This window comes from Hypanus sabinus, chromosome 22 (genome assembly GCF_030144855.1).
Source record: "Hypanus sabinus isolate sHypSab1 chromosome 22, sHypSab1.hap1, whole genome shotgun sequence".
Taxonomy (NCBI): domain Eukaryota; kingdom Metazoa; phylum Chordata; class Chondrichthyes; order Myliobatiformes; family Dasyatidae; genus Hypanus; species Hypanus sabinus.
The window spans coordinates 15,840,347-15,860,077 of NC_082727.1; the positions used below are offsets into that span (position 1 = coordinate 15,840,347).

Genomic DNA, 19,731 nt, shown 5'->3' on the forward strand with positions numbered 1-19,731 from the left:
GCCCCATGGGGTTTCAAATACACTGTCCATCAAGGGGAGAGGGTATTTAATAGCGATTTTGTTGAGTCCACGGTAGTCTATGCAGGAACAGAGACCCCCATCTTTCTTTTTGACAAAGAAGAATCCTGCACTGGCGGGGAATGAAGCAGTGTTGTCACACTTTGGTGATGTCATTCATGGTCTGGGTCTCAGGAGGGGAAAAAGAGAACAGATTAACTTGGGGAGGGGTGATGCCCGGGACGAGGTCAATCGCGCAGTGTGTAATCTGTTTAGTGGCACAGTGCTGGCTTCCCTTTACCGAAGGCGGTGGCTAAGTCATAGTATTCCAGTGGGTGTATGGGGAGTCCGTCTCTACAGATTCTTGGGGCAAAGTCAGCAGCAGACCAGATGACCAGGCGAAGTGAGGGTGGTGAGTGGAGACCTAGGGGTAACACAAAATGAGAGGAGTGTGGGGTGAGTCGACAAGGAGGAATTGGATGGACTTGCGGTGGTCTCCGATGATCACGTGCATAGGCCTTGTGCACACTCTGACCATTCCAGGCCCCAAGGGACATCTGTTAATGCAGAAGGTGTGCGAGATAGACTCGGTAAGGAGTCCAAGCTGCACAAACAAAGTCCGGTCCAGAGAGTTGCCTGCTGCACCGGAATCCAGCAGAGCTCCCTGTGCACGTAGAGGGGTCAGAGTGTGGAAGAGGGCAGAGAGACTGAGGCATGCTGTGGTGCTGGAATGAGGGGAAGGGGGGAGCTTACTGGATAGAAGCCCCCCCCCCCCCCGCATCTCTATCTGTTGGTGCCACTTTTCCGGACGCAGTGGGCATTTGATACGTGGGTGATCAGCTGCACTGCAGTGATCATCCAAGTTGTTTCCCCACCAACATTCACACTCTTAGGAGTTTAACTGCACATGTTCTGCAGGCTTTGCTGATGAGGGTCCTGCAGGCTGAAATGGTTCTGCCTGGTGATCTGAAGGATTTTTCCATCGGGTGAGCAGCTAAATGGCTTCGTACATATTGGCACCAAGAGAGAACTTGGGGGGTTAGGTAGAAAGCTACTGCAGAAGTCTCTGGGTTTCTGAGGGCAAGAGTAAGATGATTTGGCAGATGAATGTGTGGCGGAGGAACTATTACAGAGGACAGGACTTCAGATCTGTGGTTCATTAGTATCCCTTGTAGGGAAGGTATGACCTGTACTAAAGGGATGGGTTACTCCTGAACCCCAGGGTACCAATGTCCTTGGGAGCAGGTCTGCTCGAGTGGTTGGGGAAGGTGTGAACTAATTTGGTGGGGGGGGGGAATGGGAACTAGAGTGATAGGGCAGAGGTGGGGGGGGGAACAGGTGGTATACAACTAGATGCATTGTGCCGTGAGACTGTCAGGAAGGACAAGCAGATGATAGGGCAAAATTGCAGTCAGAGGGATGAGTTGGGACAAAATTGAAATAGGCATCCGTTAGTCTCGAGAGATCATAGATTTGCACTTTTGGAAGTTTCCAGGGTGCAGGCCTGTGGGAATATCTCAATGGATGGGCAAGTGAGTGTAGTTATTCCCTTTGTTCAAGAGTCTCAACCTGCCAGTTTGCCTTTAGGGAACCTGCACAAGGAACCTTTGCACCTATGATTTTTAAATGTTCTTCCCATTTTGAAAATAGCTGAAGTCTTTATTTCTCTGCTAAAGTGCATGACCATACCCTTGCCTATACTGTATTTTATCTGGCACTCTTTTTCCGCCTATTCTCCCAATCTGTCCCACTCCTTCAGCAGACTCCCTGCTCCTCCACCCATCTTTGTATCGACTGCAAAGATACAAAGTTTGCCATCCACTTCTGTCATCCAAATCACTGAAATATAATGTGAAAGGAAACAATATTGACCCCATGGGGGGGGGGGGCCATAAAACAAGAGAGAAACAATATTTAACATGACAAGGACACCCCCCCCCCCCCACATAAGCAACTTACATCTGACATCCCCCGATACTCTCCTCCAATCACTTTAAAGTTTCTTCCCCATTTCAGGGTGGAAATGGCTAAAACAATTAGAGCTAAAACAAACTTAGAGCATTCAACTGCTTAATAACACAAGTCAATTGTTACCGGAGCGAAAGTGCCACTCCGGTCCTCACGTCTACCCCACCATGCACTGGGAGTCTGATTGCTTAGCCCCTGACTTTTATCCCAGTTCCAAATTCTTCAGTCTTTCTACAATGTAACCTTTCCCCTCTTTAACTCCACTAATTTTGCCTACCAGACCTCTGGAATAAAGAACTCAGGCTCCTTTGGATGCGTGTCTTACAGGCACAAATGCACACATACACACATTGCCTATAGAACTACAGATGACCCTTGAAACCACCCTGATACCAGCACTTTGCAGCTGTTGGACAGCTGGCCCACACGTCTCTGACCTCCTGGCCAGTTGTACCGCAGAGTATTGTTGCTGAGCTACGGGCAGTGCAGATGAATTAGGCTGGGACTCTGTCCAGATCACAACTGTGCAATTCCAGGCATTCCACCACCAGCGAGGTTACCGGAGCGATCATTCGCCAGGGCAGGAAGAGGGAGGGGCCCCAGAAAGAAACTCAAACTACCTCCCTGGAGCCGCAGTGATTGTAAACAATCTTGGGCAAAGAGGTTTCAGAAATTACAACAGAGAGCTGGCTGGGGAAGAGTTCAGCCTGTAGGGATATGGAATTCAGACCATATTTTACACTACTGCTCTCCAAGGTCATTGCTCGCTTCAAACTGCCCAGCACTGGCTGTGTAATGCACAGGGCTTGTGAATGTACGTATTTTATTTTGTTTTCTACCATCCTCTAGGCAAAATGTGTCTCATGTACACTCCATGGCCGCTTCGTTAGCTACAGGAAGTACCTAATAAAGTGGCCACTGAGTTCATGTTTATGGTTTTCTGCTGCTGTAGCCCATCCACTTCAAGTTTTGATGTGCTGTGTGTTCAGAGATGCTCTTCTGCACACCCCTGTTGTAATGCATGGCTGTTTGAGTTACTGTAGCCCTCCTGTCAGCTCGACATAGTCTGGCCATTCTCTGCGGTCTTCTCTCAATAACAAGGGACTGGCCACTCATAGTCATAGAGAAGTACAGCCCAGAAACAGGCCCTTCAGCCCATCTAGTCAATGCTGAAACCATTTACACTATCTACTCCATCGACCTGCACTGGGGCCTTGGCCCTCCATATCCCTACTATCCATGTACCTTTCCAAACTTCTCTTAAACCTTGAAATCGAGCTTGCATGGACCACTTGTACTGGCAGATCATTCCACACTCTCATGACCCTTTAAGTGAAGAAGTTACCCCTCATATTCCGCTTAAACATCACACCTTTCACACTTAACCCATGACCCCTATCTCTAGTCTTACCCAACCCCAGTGGAAACCCCTCATTTTGTATACCTCTATCAAACCTCCTTTCAATCTTCTACATTCTGAAGAATACAATCCTAACCTATTCAATCTTTCCATACAACTCAGGTCCTCCAGACCCAGCAATATCTTTGTAAATTTTCTCTGTACACTTTCAACTTTGTTTACATCTTTCCTACAAGTAGGTGACTAAAGCTACACATCAGTTTGGATGAAGCTCCAAATTAGGCCTCACAAAGTCTTGTACAACTTCAACATAACATTCCATCTCCTGTACTCAATGCATCGATTTGCCAATGTGCCAAAGGCTTTCTCTACCACCCTATATTTCTTTTGTTTCTCGCACCATCCTCTGTACACTCCAGAGAATATTGTGTGTGGAAAATCCTAGGAAATCAGCGACTTCGGAGATGGCTAAACCACCTCATCTGTCACCAACAATCAATCCACAGTTAAGGTCACTTCGATCGCATTTCTTCCCCATCTGATGTCTGGTTTGAACAACTGAACCTCTTGACCACGTCTGCATGCTTTTATGCATCATGGTTGCTGCGTGATTGGTTAATTAGATATTTGCATTAACAAGCAGGAGTACCAGTGTACCTAATAAATTAGCCACTGAATCTGTGAGCAAAATCCTCAAAATGCCTTAATTGCTTTCATATTTCTATTGGCCTTTAGTAGGAACAGAATTAGGCCACTTAGCCTTTTGCATCTGCTTTGCCATTCCATCATTGCTAATTTCTCTCTCAATCCCATTCTCCTGTCTTCTCCCTGTAACCTTTAACACCCTTACTAATCAAGAATCTATCAACCTCTGCTTAATTATACCCAATGACTCGGCCTCCACAGCCGCCTGCGGCAATAAATTCCACAGATTCATCACCCTCTGGCTATAAATATTCCTCCTCATCTCTGTTCTAAAGGTTTGTCCTTGTAGTCTTAGTCTGTGCCCTCTGATCCAAGATCCACTACAGGAAACATCCTCTCCATGTCCACTCTGCCTAGAAGTCTCAATATTTGATAGGAAGAGTTGTCTCAGGGACCTCATGAAAGTGAGATTGGAGGACCATCCTGGGGTTGGGTGTGTGTACACATGTGATTATAATTATTTTTTTAAAACAACAGCAAAACAACCATATATCTACATATAGTTTGTTTTGCTGCTGTGTTTTATTTTGTTATGTTTTGTATTGTTGGGTATGCGATGTGGCACTGCAATGTGTGGTAACACGTCTCAGCCGCCCCAGCATATCCTTGGGTGTGTTGGTTGTTAACACAAATTTCACATTTTACTAACAAAGATTATCTACAGATGTTGGAAATCCAGAGTAATACACACAATATGCTGGAGGAACTCAGCACCTATAGAAAAGAATAGAGTCAACGTTATACACGTGACCCTTTAATCAGCAAATGCATTTTTTGTATGTTTCAATCTACATGTAATAAATGAACTTGAATCTGAAAATGACAGGTCATTACAGCATGCACTGATTATTGATATAAAGGAGGATTAAGCTGAGTGTTTGAACAGGAAAGAGAGTAAATGGATCCAATAGACAATAGGTGCAGGAGTAGGCCATTTGGCCCTTTGAGTCAGCACCAGCATTCACTGTGATCATGGCTGATCATCCACAATCAGTACCCCGTTCCTGCCCTCTCCCCATATCCCTTGACTCCACTATCTTTAAGAGCTCTATCTAACTCTCTCTTGAAAGCATCCAGAGACTTGGCTTCCACTGCCATCTGAGGCAGAGCATTCCACAGATCCACAACTCTCTGGGTGAAAAAGTTTTTCCTCAACTCCGTTCTAAATGGCCTACCCCTTATTCTTAAACTGTGGCCTCTGGTTCTGGACTCCCCCATCATCGGGAACATGTTTCCTGCCTCTAGCATGTCCAATCCCTTAATAATGTTATATGTTTCAATCAGATCCCCTCTCATCTTTCTAAATTCCAGTGTATATAAGCCCAGTCGCTCCAATCTTTCAATATATGACAGTCTCGCCATCCCGGGAGTTAACCTCGTGAACCTATGCTACACTCCCTCAAAAGCAAGAATGTCCTTCCTCAAATTTGGAGACCAAAACTGCACACAATACTCCAGGTGAGGTCTCACCAGGGCCCTGTACAACTGCAGAAGGACATCTTTGCTTCTATATTCAACTCCCCTTGTTATGAAGGCCAACATGCCATTAGCTTTCTTCACTGCCTGCTGTACCTGCATGCTTACTTTCAGTGACTGATGAACAAGAACACCTAGATCTCGTTGTACTTCCCCTTTTCCTAACTTGACACCATTCAGATAGTAATCTGTCTTCCTGTTCTTCCCACCAAAGTGGATAACCTCACATTTATCCACATTAAACTGCATCTGCCATGCATCTGCCCACTCACCCAACCTGTCCAAATCACCCTGCATTCTCCTAACATCCTCCTCATATTTCACACTGCCACCCAGCTTTGTGTCATCTGCAAATTTGCTAATGTTACTTTTAATCCCTTCATCTGAATCATTAATGTATATTGTAAACAGCTGCAGTCCCAGCACCGAACCTTGCGGTACCCCACTAGTCACTGCCTGCCATTCGGAAAAGGACCCGTTAATCCCTACTGTTTCCTGTTTGCCAACCAATTTTCTATCCATGTCAGTACCCTACCCCCAATACCATGTGCTCTAATTTTGTGCACTAATCTCCTATGTGGGACCTTATCAAAGCACAGCACAGAAACAACAAGATGGGGATCACAGAAGACAGCTACATTTGAATACTTGACATCAGAACACATTCTTAGGAAGAATGTACACCTGTGGAAACTGGCCGGGAACTGCGTCACTAACAGATACAACGCATTACAGATATGTATATCGGCACATGCTTTGTTTGCCCACAAGTAAAGACATACACATAGCCTTGGGCTACACAGTCACGTGCACATCTCCTGCTGGTGTGTATCTTCTTCCCTTCAGTTCTCCATCGGAATCCGATGACGACGTCCACTCCTTTAACGGTGAGATCTTTGATGACTATACAGTCCTATCCTGGACCCACAAGCTCTATTGCAGGTGGGACATGTATATGTGGTGGTGGTGGTAGTGATGGCAACCATGGCTGCATTTCTCCTGGCTCCCTTCTGCTGTCTTCTGGTTGTTCTTTCTATCTCCAGAATACGAACCCCGTCCCTACACAGCTGTCGCAAGTGTTACGGTCAACAGCAACATCCTCCAGGTCCTCGAGTCTGATCTTGCACTTCCTTAAAGCATTCTTCATCTGATCCTTATAGCGCTTCTTCGGCCCTCCAGCTGAGCGTCGATCGTGATGTAGCTGGCCGTACAACACTCTGCAGGGTAGCCGACATGGGGGCATCCTTATCACGTGCCCCAGCCACTTCAGCTGGTGCTGGGTGATCATGGCCTCAATACTTCTGCAGTTGGTCTTTACAAGTATTTCAGTGTGAGGCACCCGCTCACAGCAGGTAATTCCCAGGATGCGCTGAAGGCAGCTTATGTGGAAGCGCTCCAAGGACTTGATGTGACGGCTGTAGGTTACCCAAGCTTCACAGCTATAAAGGAGGGTGGTGATACAGACCGCTTGGTATACAGTGACCTTTGGGGGGGGGGGGGAATGAAGGCTCCTGTTCTGAAAGAGTCTACACCAAAGTCTCCCAAAGGCAGCTGATGCCTGTTTAATGCGGCTCTGGATGTCGTTGTCAATGCCGCTATCCTCAGAGAGAATGCTCCCCAGATATTTGAAAGACGGCACTATTGACAGCTTTTCATCACCAGCAGTGAAGGCAGATAGGGTGGATGGGACACTGGTACTCCATTGGCAAACCACATATATTCAAGCACAAACACAGACCCACACACACTCATCTAAACGCAAACAAAAAGCTCGCAGGCCATACTGCCTACCCACACCACCCACACACATGCATGCACACGAACCATAGATACACACTTACCCCAGAATACTTGGCAATTAACTTGCAAATGGTTCAGTCACTATGCAAGGATATTATTATCATCAATAAGCTGTTGATTGTGGTGAATGTTTGGCCTTTATATACTTATGAATCAGCTGATTGGTAATCATTTCAGAAACTCAGGCAACTCTAGTTTGTGATTTCAGACACTCATTTGTGACGTGGGGAGGAAATCCCATCGCTGATTGGTTGTGTGGCAGACTTTGCGCATTGTGGTCTGAAATTTTGCCGGCATTGGTTCATAAATAGGGTCGAGGTCTATATGTTTACAGACTACAGCAAATATTAAGTCAGCCGAAGTATTCACAAGGATACATAAATCCCAACTGGCTGTAAAGCGGTATAACCAACTCTCCCTCATCTCGACCCATGAAGAGTGAGAGGACCATCTGTGAAAGTCAGAGCGCAAGCGAACACGCAAGAGAATTCTCAGAAGCGTGGCTTTGCGCGGACAATTCTGTGAGCAAACGCGTAGACCCTGGTAGATCCTGTTTAGGAGCTGACGTGGGCAGAATTCCAGGCCACGGCGCTCGGAGTTCACTGCCACGAGAAGATTTCCTCCCAACATCGCAGCTGAGTTTCCAAGATGACGATCAGTCAGCTGCTTGATAAGTGTATGAGGTTCAAGCGTTCGGAGGACATGCCACGACCGACCGTGTCTCCTCGCATGGAGATGAAACATTTGCAAGTAAACTGCCCAGAATGGAGCACAGCTCAGTCCAGCCATCGACCACCTGAGCTTTACACATCTTCTGAATTATTTCCTCACAGAGCATAGCACAGTACAGGTGCTTATTCCCACAAAGGTCAAATTTAATGGCAGAGAAATGTATACAATAAACATCCTTCGCAAACATCCATGAAAACAGAGAAGTGCCCCCAAAGAATGAACGATAGTTAAATGTGAGAACCCCAAAGCCCCCCCCCCCCACCACCACCGCGTGTAAGCGGCAGCGAGCAATGATCCCCCCTCTCCCCACCGGCAAAAAAAGCGCATCGGTACCGTCACCGAGCCCAAGTGTGTGCTAAGCAATAGCAAAGACACAGACCGAAGTTGTCCCGAAAGTTTTGCATTTCAGCCGGAATTCGACAACCCACAGGTACTCTTTCCTTGGCACGGGAGAGGGAGGTGTCCCCCATTTTCACAGCGAGCGGGAGAAATAACAACCCACTAGTTTACGATGTTAAGAGTCCATTTCGTCACTTTTCTCGAGCTCTGTGTCTGAAGATCACAAAGACCTCGGAGCTTCGAGCCCGCAGCGGAAGATTTTCCGGCCTCCCTGACGACACACGAGTCTCCCGCTGCAACACCGACCCCTCAATCCGCCCATTTCCAAAGCCCTGAGATCTGAGGCTCCCGAACACAGTGGAGACTCTCAGAGCAAACCCTTGGCATGTCGAATAATGTCCAGCGTTGGAACTCCGAGAACGGGTCCCATTCCCGCAAAGAATCAAGGCCTGCGTGTCACTCCAGGTCAGGTCAGGGTCTTTAAAACAAACCCTGAAAGGGAAAAATAAAGATATTAAAGGTGGAAATTGAGCTGTTTCTGAAGATGCAAGAAAAGGTTAGGCCACCGTTTTTCTATCGTCTATCTGATAATCTCTTAAATGCCCGTTTCAGCCATATTGCATAAACTTACACTCACACTCTCAAACACAGAGCTGCAGACACACTCGCACCTCATTATCTACAAGCAAAAGCACGCAATATGTCAGATAAATAAAGACTAGATGAGGTTAGTTTTATTCGTCACATGTACATTGAAACATAGAGTGAAGGGCACCATTTGACCAAGACAGAGGATGTGCTGAGGCGCAGCCCAGAAGTGGCCCCGTGCTTCTGGCATACCCACAACTTACTGACCCTGACCCTTACATCTTCGGATTGTGGGATGAAACTGAGGAAGTCACAGGGGGAATGTACGAGCTCCCTCCAGGCAGCAGTGGGAACTGAACCCTTGTCGCTGGGGCTGTGAAGTGTGACGCCACCGGGTCGCACACAAAGTTTCCGCAAGTAGATATCCCAAAGAGGTTGAGTTTTATTTACTCAACAGTATACTTGTATGTTGAACTTCAAATCTTCCGGTGTAAGCCTGAAGGTCTGTGAAATTGTTGCATTCTCTGAGAAGCAGGTACACTACCTGGGTCTACTACCCAAAAGGAGCACTGAATTAAAGTAGACATACATACACACACGGATGACACAACTGAACACACACGGCCTTTGACGGGGACTGAACTGTACCCAGATGTTGTGCACTGAGTGATAACCCGCTCCACTGATTCCAGAAACCTTCTTGCCAATTCCTTCAACTGTAACTGCCAACTGGCCTGGCTGGGAGAGTGGCTGAGGAAGAGGAAGATCGTGAGTGGAAACCCTCGCTGCCACAAGCCCGACTTCCTGAGGGAGATCCCGCTGCAAGATGTAGCTTACCAGGACTTCCGCTGTGATGAAGGTAACTTGGACACACACACACACATTCTACATTCCGGATACGCTCCAGATTCCTTATCTGCTTTCCCTAGCGTCTTCAGAGACACCTGGCTGCTCTTTGAATCCATGAACTGTTTCCTGCTCTTTTGTGTTCAGTGACGTGAAGGGTGTTGCAGTTGTGGAACAGAACTACGAGGCACTGTCACATGCACCCTGTGCAGAGGGAGCACGGTACGCCACCACTGGGGCTTTGTGATTCGCGGAAGCTTTTCCTGTACCAGCAGACACAGCAGGGCTCCTCAAACATCTCAACCATAGAGGCTTCATTCTCATTTAACAGTTTTTCAGTTAAGATATTCAGAAGCAAAAGAAAAATTCATTCTACATCACACACTCCCAGGACAGGGACAGCATGGGTTAGATACAGAGTGAAGCTCCCTCTACACCGTCCCATCACACACTCCCAGGACAGGGACAGCACGGGTTAGATACAGAGTGAAGCTCCCTCTGCACTGTCCCATCACACACTCCCAGGACAGGGACAGCACGGGTTAGATACAGAGTGAAGCTCCCTCTACACTGTCCCATCACACACTCCCAGGACAGGGACAGCACGGGTTAGATACAGAGTGAATCTCCCTCTACACTGTCCCATCACACACTCCCAGGACAGGGACAGCACGGGTTAGATACAGAGTGAATCTCCCTCTACACTGTCCCATCACACACTCCCGGGACAGGGACAGCACGGGTTAGATACAGAGTGAATCTCCCTCTACACTGTCCCATCACACACTCCCAGGACAGAGACAGCACGGGTTAGATACAGAGTGAAGCTCCCTCTACACTGTCCCATCACACACTCCCAGGACAGGGACAGTATGGGTTAGATACAGAGTGAAGCTCTCTCTACACCGTCCCATCACACACTCCCAGGACAGGGACAGTGGGGTGGAAGAGTGGATGCTGGCGACATGATCTTTCTTGTCTGATTGCATCACCGCCTGGTACGACACAGAGTCGGGAAAAAACTTCATAGGCTTGAAAACTCGGCCAGCTCCATCATGGGCACTAGCCCCCCACCATTCAGGAAGTCTTCAACAGACACTGCCCCAAGAAGGCAGCATCTATTATTAAGGACCCTCACTATCCAGGACATGCCGTCTTCTCATTACCAGCATCATGGAGGAAGTACAGGAGCCGGAAATCCACACTCAATGATCTCGGAACGGTTTCTTCCCCTCTGCCATCAGATTTCAGATTGGACCATTAACACTAAATCATTAATTTGTTCCCTTTCTCCATTATTTATTTATTCTTCTGTTTCAACTTGTTTTTGTGAATCTCCCTCTACACCGGTTTGTGATCGACAAATAGCGATTTGTTTTATATCTTCAACTGTACAACGAGTTTCACGAGATTTGTCGGTGATGATAATCCTGACCCTGGTCTCTGCCGCAGGTTTGGAGGAGAGTGGTTGCGTGCCTTGCCCTCAGTGCCCCGCTGAGTGTACCTGCCTGGAGTCCGTCGTCCGCTGCAGCAACAAGCACCTGAAATCCCTGCCCGGCGGCATCCCGAGGAACGTGACTGAGCTGTGAGTTGGGGGGCGTCGGGCAGGGTGGCGGCAGTCCCAACGCCTCTCGTACCCAGGATCCCGGTAACCAGTAATCAGAGCCGCACATTCACCAGCCCCCCAGCGGCAGGCCAGAGTAACAGCTGAGCGGAGCAGAGCAGATGGAAAGGCTGAGAGCTCTGTGCAGGGATTTAGCCAAACCCCCGTCTCCGTCGTGGGATCAGCGTGCTAGACCTCATTTATTGGTACTCCAGGGGATTCCCACACTCTTGCAAAGTTATAGAATAACTAATTTCAGGAGTGACATAGGGGTTGGACAGTTTTACGGTTGGACGGCGGGATGTAGGGTCTGTAGTGGGGGGTCAGGGAGGGGTGTAGGGGCCAGAAGGAGTTGTAGAGGTGGGGAGGGTGTAGGGATTGGAAGAGATATGAAGGGTAGGAGAGCAGGAGGGAATTACTGAGATAAGGCAAGGTCTAGGGCCAGAAGGAGTTAAAGAGTTAGATACTTCACTGATCCCAAAGGAAATTGCAGTGTCACAGTCACATTACAAGTACTCAGATATACAAATATTCGAAGGGAAGTAAGAAAAGATTTTAAAAAAAGGTTACCTCAAACAGTCTAACAGGAGGGGGTCATCACTTCCCTGGCTATAAGTTGTCTCATTAGGGATTTAAGGCTGGAGGGGGTTACAGAGATAGGGAGTGGTGTAAGGGCTGGGTAGGGTCAAAAGAGATGGGAAGTGGTGGAGAGCTGGAGGGGATTATTGAGATAAGGAGGGGTTTAGGGGCCATCTGAGGTGACAGTGACGAGGAGGGGTGAAGGACTGGAGGGGTTACAGATCTAGGAAATGTGCAGGGAATGAAGGAGATCTCTGAGAGGGAATGGCAAAGGGCCCGAACACTGTTACAGAGCAAGGGAGAGATGTCGGGCTAGAGGGTATCTTAAGAAAGGTAAAGGTGCATTGCTGTTGGAGGGTGATGGGATGAGTTAGTCCCCAAGGAGTACCAGATCAAATGATGATAATATAGGGTCAGTGATTCCAGGGAAACTGAGAATCCACATAGCAAAGTTTTGGGTGAATGCAGACTTGCCCCGTTACCATGACGTTGTGCATGTTGGGGTCTCTAAGGGACTGGGTTGACAGAGGGAGAGTACTCTCCTCTGAGTTCGAATGCTGAAGGACAAACCTTCTTTCCTGGTGCGGTTAACCAGAAATAAATTGAATAAACCAGTGACCAGTGAGAGAAGGCGAGGCAGTATTGGAGCAAGGCTGTTAACATTCAACACCAGCTGCACAGTGTGCACTTGCGATGACTGGTAAACGTGAGGTCGCTCTGTAATTAAGTAAAGGGCTTGTCATGAAATTCTATCCACGCTCCATCATTTGAATCTGGGCCAGGGACTGGAGGTCAGAGACCCAGAGGCCGACCACACTGGGGGGGGGAAGGTTTGTGTGTGTGTGTGCGTGGCATGTTTTGTTGCTAATTTGCCGTTGTTGCATCTGTTCTAAACATTACGGGCAGCAGAATGCATGGCGATACTTGTGGGCTGCCCCCATCACATCATTAGGTTGCACCAGTTGTTCACGCAAACAACACATTTCACTGTGTGTTTCGTGTATGTGTGTTAAATAAAGAATCTGAATCTGAATTTTTCACTTTACCTTCTAGGTATCTGGATGGTAACCAGTTTACTGCAGTCCCCAGCATACTCTACACCTTTAAGCATCTGCAACTCGTGTAGGTATCTTGGTGGGACCAGGGCCAGGGTGGGACGGAGACTTTTGGTGTACCTTCCAGGGGCTGGAAAGAATCAAAATGACTCCTATTGACTCATTTTACATTCAGGGGCCCTGGGAAAATTCTAAACCCTCGGGAGTTCCAGAGGGAACAGAGAGCCCAGCTTTGTGTGGTTTCAGACACAGGGCTGGGAAATGAGATGAGTTGGGACGGCCTCTCTATTCAGAGAGCACCCCGATGAACACAAAGATTCCTGTTCCTTACAGGGAGAGGGCACGTTGGGTGCTCTTGAGGGTGGTGGGAGAGGGAGGATACTTTTTCAGAGTCCAAGTGGTGAAGGTTTGCCTCTCGGCGCAGATAACAAACAGGTGTACCTAATAAAGCGGTGTACCCAAGAGAGTATACATAGCTGATTATACGTACACAAAGTGACACTACTTACTTACTGCCCATTACACTGCTCGCTTTTAGGGAGGCAATGAAGGTCCCCCATCTCCGGCAGTGCTCAGGGCTTCCTTCATCATGTCAGAAGCTTCCCCTTAGTTTTTGCTCCTGTCACTCATGCAATTTCCAGGTGGAGACTCAGATAGACCGTCACACTCAGATGTAAAATAATTCTTCGTTGCTGTCTCCATAACAATTTTATCTTACCAGTCGGGGTTGTTAGCCTCGACTTGAACCTCAAATCCTGGAGGACCGGGATATGACTGTTAGTCTGGCCTCTACCCATTGACCTGTTTGACACAGGTGTCCCTACCAAGCCCTGACCCCAGTCAACATAACTCTCTGGGTCACTGAGGCACGCAAGCCTCCAAGCCCAAGGCTGTGGTCCTCTTGGAGGAAAGCGACACTAGGTGAGGAGTATTTGAACCTGAGGTGATTACAGGATAAGATGAAGAGACAAGGTGATTCTTGGCAAGAGGAACTCCTCAAACAGAAAGTACAGTGGCTGGGGTGTGAAAACAAATTTTGATAAGCCGCAGTTTGATTCTAGGTGGTAAAGATAAGCTCAGAGCACTGGGAGTACTCCCTACACATCTGATACTAGGATCTACCCATACACCTGCAAGACTGCTTGGGACCTCGAGCAATGTTCCATCCTAAAGGCTGGCACTCCAACAGTGCAGACACAAACCATTCGGTCCATCGCGTCTGCTCTATCATTTAATCGCGACTGATTTATTTTCCTTCTCAAACTCTTTCTCCTACCTTCTCTCTGTAACTTTTGATGCCCTAACTAATCCTGAACCCATCAACCTCTGCTTTAAATATACCCAAAGATTAGGCCTCCGCAGCTGTCTTTGGCATTGAAGTCCACAGATAGGCCATGCTCCGGTGAAACAAATTCCCTCTCATTCCCTCTCAAGGGACGTCCTTCTATTATGAGGCTTTGCCCTCTTGCGCTGGACTCCCTCAATATAGGAGGCATCCTCTATACATCCACTCCATCTAGGCCTTTCACTCCCTTAGTATTGTAACTGAAGTGCCCACGTAGGTTTTTGTGTGGGACTCTGACACAAAGATAATCGTTATTTCAGAATCAGGTTTATTATCACTGACGTATGTCATGAAATTAATTGTTTTGTGGTAGCAGTACAGTGCAGTACATAAAAATGCATACATTTCAATAAGAAATATATAATTAAAAATTAAATTAACTTAAGCAAAAGACAAGAAAAATAGTGAGGCAACGTTCATGGTTTGGTTCATTGTCTGTTCATAAATTTGATGGTGGAGGGTGGGAAGCTGTTCCTACAACATTGAGCTTGTGTCTTCAGGCTCCTGTACCTCCTCTCTGATGGTAGTAATAGGACACAGGATCGGCAAAAGCTGCAGAAAATTGTAAACTCAGCCAGCTTCATCATGGACCAGCCTCCCCACCATCTTCAAAATGTGATGCTTCAGAAAGGTGGCATCCATCACGAAGGAACCCCCCCCCCCCCCGCCCTCTTTTCATTTCTGTCATCAGGGAGGAGGTACAGGGGCCTGAGGACACACGCTTGCTGTTTTATCAACAACCTCTTCCCCTCTGCCATCAGATTTCTGAGTAGGTTCATCTTCAAGGGATCTTTAAGTCGGCAGCTGAATCACTGCGGTCGGGGGGTGCGTTTGGGAGGGAGAGATCCGTCCCTGCCATCTTTCACTCTCTCATAGATTCCCTCAGCAAATACTGATCCTGATCGTCTTGTTCTTCCATCACCAGAGACATGAGCAACAATCGCATCAGCTCCTTGACCAATACGTCCTTCATCAACATGAGCCAACTGACCACACTGTAAGTAGCCCATAGTCCTTCCCAACCCCTGACTGTGCCACAGCACCCAGAGAGCTGGAACAGGCTCAGTGTATTAAACCCCAGCAGAGATTTGTCCAGTGGAGGTGGGGGCTTGTTTAGAACTGGAACAGGCTCAGTGTATTAAACCCCAGCAGATATTTGTCCATTGGAGGTGGGGGCTTGTTTAGAACTGGAACAGGCTTAGTGTATTAAACCCCAGCAGATATTTGTCCAGTGGAAGTGGGGGCTTGTTTAGAACTGGAACAGGCTCAGTGTATTAAACCCCAGCAGATATTTGTCCAGCGGAGGTGGGGGCTTGTTTAGAGCTGGAACAGGCTCAGTGTATTAAACCCCAGCAGAGATTTGTCCAGTGGAGGTGGGGGCTTGTTTAGAGCTGGAACAGGCTCAGTTTATTAAACCCCAGCAGATACTTGTCCAGTGGAGGTGGGGGTCATTTACAGAATAGCACATTTTTTGTATGTTGAGACTCTAAGCTTTTGATACAAGCCTGAATGAAGTACTTGCATTATCTAAGAAACAGGCATACTACCTGAATCTATGGTCCAAAAGGGTCACAGTGTATAAGCAAACACACAACCACACACACACACACACACACATACTCACACACACACACACTCACACACACACACACTCACACACACACACACACACACACACACACACACACACACACACACACTCACACACACACACACACACACACACACACACACACACACACACACACACACACGCAGAACATGTGAAGGACATTCTTCACTCAGACTCTGGCTCCCCTCTCACCCCTTCTCTTCTCACCTGCCCCTCATCTCCCAGGTGATGCCTCTCCTCTCCTATCAGTCTCCTTCTTCTTCAGCCTTTTTACCTTTTCCACCTATTACCTCCTTTCAATCCCATTCCCCTACACACCCCCCTTCCCCCTCACCTCGTCTCACCTATCACCTGCTGATGGTATCCCCCACTCCTTCCTAATCTGGCTTCTGTTCCCTGATTTGCCCAGTCCTGATGAAGGGTCTTGGCCAAAACTATTTATTCCCTTCCATAGATGCTGCCTGACCTGCTGAGTTCCTTCAGCTGTGTGTATGTGAGTGTGAATGCGTGTGTGTGAGTGTGAGTGTGCGTGCGTGTGTGTGTGTGTGTGAATATGTGAGTGTGTGTGTGTGTGAATGTGTGAGTGTGTGTGTGAGTGTGAATGTGTGTGTGTGTGTGTGTGTGTGTGTGTGTGTGTGTGTGTGTGTGTGTGTGTGTGTTGCTCAAGGAACTGATTTAAAGGCAGAACGTTGACAGGAGAGCTATCCTTCAGTATTTCTTCCTCCACTACTGATGCTGCCATCACCCACATCTCCTCCATTTCCCAAACATTCATACTCACTCATCTTCCCACCAACTTGACAGTGATAAAGTTCCCCTTGTCCTTACCGACCACCCCATGAGTCACCACATCATCCTCCGTAACTTCTGCCATTTCTAAGGGGGTCTCACCACTAAACCTATCTTCACCTCACTCTGACTCCTGCCTCCTCCCCCCCCCCACTGCTTTCTGCAGGACTTGCTCCCTCCACGATTCCCTTGTCCACGCAGCCCTTCCCACTAATCTCCCTCCCAACACTAGTCTCTGGAAGCAGCCCAAGTGCCACACCTCCTCTCCGTTCAGGGCCCAAACACCTGGACAGTGAGGCAACAACTCATCTGCAAATCCACTGGGGTCACCGAGTCAGTCCGCATTGGTGAACTACATATACCTGTCTGGACACGCCCCCTGCTGACTGCTCAGAGTGAGTTATTGATGGTGCATCATCCGGTGCTCCCAGTGCAGCCTCCTCTGCATTGGTGAGACCCGTGGTAAGTTCGTCAAGCACCTCCACTCCAACTTCCCAGTAGCCATACATTTTAATTCCGATTCCCTTTTAAGTTCTGACAAGTCAACCTTCAGAGTTGAGGAGTAGCATCTTACAGAACCAGATGGCACGAATATCGATTTCTCATTCCAGTAGAAAAATTACCCCTCCACCCCTTCCCTCTTCCCCTATTCCCTATTCTGATCTTTTTCCTCATCTCACCTGCCTATGACTTTATCCTAGGACCCGACCTCCTTCCCTTTCTCCTAAGGTCCACCCTCCTCTCCTATCAGCTTCCTTCTTCTCCAGCCCTTGACCTTCCCCACCTACCTGGCTTCTCCTATCCCCTTCTACCTAGCCTCTGTGTCCTCCCCCAACTTTCTTATTCTGTCATCTTCCCCTTTCCTTCTCAGCCCTAAAGGATCTCGGCTTAAACGTCGACTGTTATTCATTTCCGTAGATGCTGCCTGACCTGCCGAGCTCCCCCAGGACTTTGTGTGTGTTGCTCTGGATTCCGAGCACCTGCAGACTTGCTCGTGTTTACAATTTGCTCCTTCAGTACAGCCTGGGCTGGGGGCGTGGGTCTCTGAGATGCGGCAGCAAGCAATCTGCTGGAGGAACTTGATGGGTCGGGCACCCTCACACCGCCGAGCTCCTCCAGCAGATTGTCGATGCTGATCCCAGCAACTGTGGTCTCTCACGTTACTGAGGTGGGGCACAACCCAAGAATACAACTAGTTCCTTCACAGCCTCAGGTTGAGGAGGGTGGCAGCAGCAGAACAGGAAATTTAGCAACGAGGCAAAAAGCCTACTCTATCGGCGGCAACGTAACACAGCTAGCCGAGAGTTCCAACGATGAGGGTTCAATCCCGACCTCCGGTGCTCTCTGCATGCGGAGTTTGCACGCTGTGACAGCTCGTGTTTCCCCCAGGTGACTCTGGTTTCCACCCACATCCCGAAGCCGTGCGGGTTGGTGGGTTAATTGTAACTTTCCCACAGTGCGTTGGTGAGTAGAATCCGAGCGGGAATTGATGAGAGTGTGGGGAGGATAAAATGGGATTAATGTGGGATTAGTGTAAACGGGTGGTTGATGTCCAGCATGAACTCGAAGGGCCGAAAGGCCTGTTTCCATGCTGCATGCCCCCATGAGAACTTTCAAAGCGACAATGAATGTTTTCCGGTTTCCTAACTCTCATTCATTTTTTTCCCTGAACCTTCTCTTTTCCCAGGATTCTCAGCTACAATTCCTTACGGTGCATTCCTGTCGCAGCTTTCCAAGGCCTCCACTCTCTCCGGCTCCTGTAAGTCCCGGTTAGCACAGGCACGATCTCACACACCATCACTCTCACACACGCACAAACTGACACTAGCCGCAGTCAGCCCTTGGCTGGAGCACAGTACCCAGCTCTGGTCACCAAGCTTTATGGCGAAGGTCCAGAGGAGGTTTGGTTGACCAAGTCCAGTTATGTTGGGGGCTTCAGTCCAGCCCTCTCCCAGATAGATCAAGAGAGGATAATGGGCTACTCCAGATTACTGGCCCCTGGTACATCCTCGCGTCTGGGTTGAGTTGATTTACCAGAGGAAGGTCTCTAAAGCTATCCCCATCTCTCCCTCTCAAACTGCCGGAGGAACTCAGCAGGCCAAAGCAGCTTGTTATAGGCAGCATGGCAGTTGTGCAGCACTTTACAGTACCTACGATCACCGATTGGGGTTTGATTCCTGCTGCTGCCCGTAAGGAGTTTGTACGTTCTTCCCGTGACCCCGTGGGTTTTTTCCACTGGCATTCCAAAGATGTACAGGTTAGGGCTAGTAAATTGTGGGCATGTTGGGTTGACGCCAGAGGCAGCCAAAATTCATGGGCTACCCCAGCACATTCAGCAACTGCGTTGGCCGTTGATGCAAATGACTCATTTCAGTGTATGTTTTGAAGTTTCAATATACATGTGACAAATAAAGCTAATCTCTGATCTCTTTAGCACCTGTGGAGGGAAAGGAATTGTCGTTGTTTCAGGTGTCAGCGTCCCCCCCCACACACCCCCAACCCCCACCCCCTACATGTGCTGTTTGGCCTCCCCTTCCCCCGAGTTGTTGCAGTAGTTTGATTGCTGTTGAAGATAATTGCACAAGCAGTTTGCAGTGTCTCCTCATCTCTCTGCTGGAGAAGGTGTAAGGTGTGTGTGTGTGTGTGTTTATACTTAAACATAGAACATATTTACCTGGCGGGAGACCTTGATCAGAAAAGTGGTTCTCCCATCGCGAGTCTATCCTATTGCAGTTTGGTTGTGCAGACGCATGTGACGTCCCCAAATGTGGGGCACTCAACTTCAAAATTTGTGTTAGTTGGGGACTGTGTTTGTGCTTTCCGGGCGCCATGGTAGCGTAACGGTTAGCACGATGCTATTACACTTGGGGAGGTCAAAATTGATTTCTGGTGCCTTCCCTAAGGAGTTTGTACATTCAACCTGTGACCCCGTGCATT

The 19,731-nt window shown here is 48.2% G+C and overlaps 1 protein-coding gene and 1 non-coding gene across 4 annotated transcripts in view; both read left to right on the forward strand.

Moving 5' to 3' along the window:
* The window catches only part of LOC132379362 (slit homolog 1 protein-like), a 308,706-nt gene that overhangs the window by 185,349 nt on the left and 103,626 nt on the right, over positions 1-19,731 (forward strand). For 2 of the 3 annotated variants that reach the window (XM_059947126.1, XM_059947124.1), the window contains exons 20-24: positions 9,658-9,824; positions 11,264-11,396; positions 13,047-13,115; positions 15,319-15,390; positions 18,482-18,553. In XM_059947126.1, coding sequence (XP_059803109.1) covers positions 9,658-9,824; positions 11,264-11,396; positions 13,047-13,115; positions 15,319-15,390; positions 18,482-18,553 — 513 coding nt within the window. The remainder of the gene's footprint in view (positions 1-9,657; positions 9,825-11,263; positions 11,397-13,046; positions 13,116-15,318; positions 15,391-18,481; positions 18,554-19,731) is intronic. The other variant, XM_059947125.1, reaches the window with a different exon arrangement.
* On the forward strand, positions 19,461-19,620 carry LOC132379847 (U1 spliceosomal RNA). The gene has a single exon (XR_009507543.1). It is a non-coding gene; the product is annotated as a U1 spliceosomal RNA (small nuclear RNA).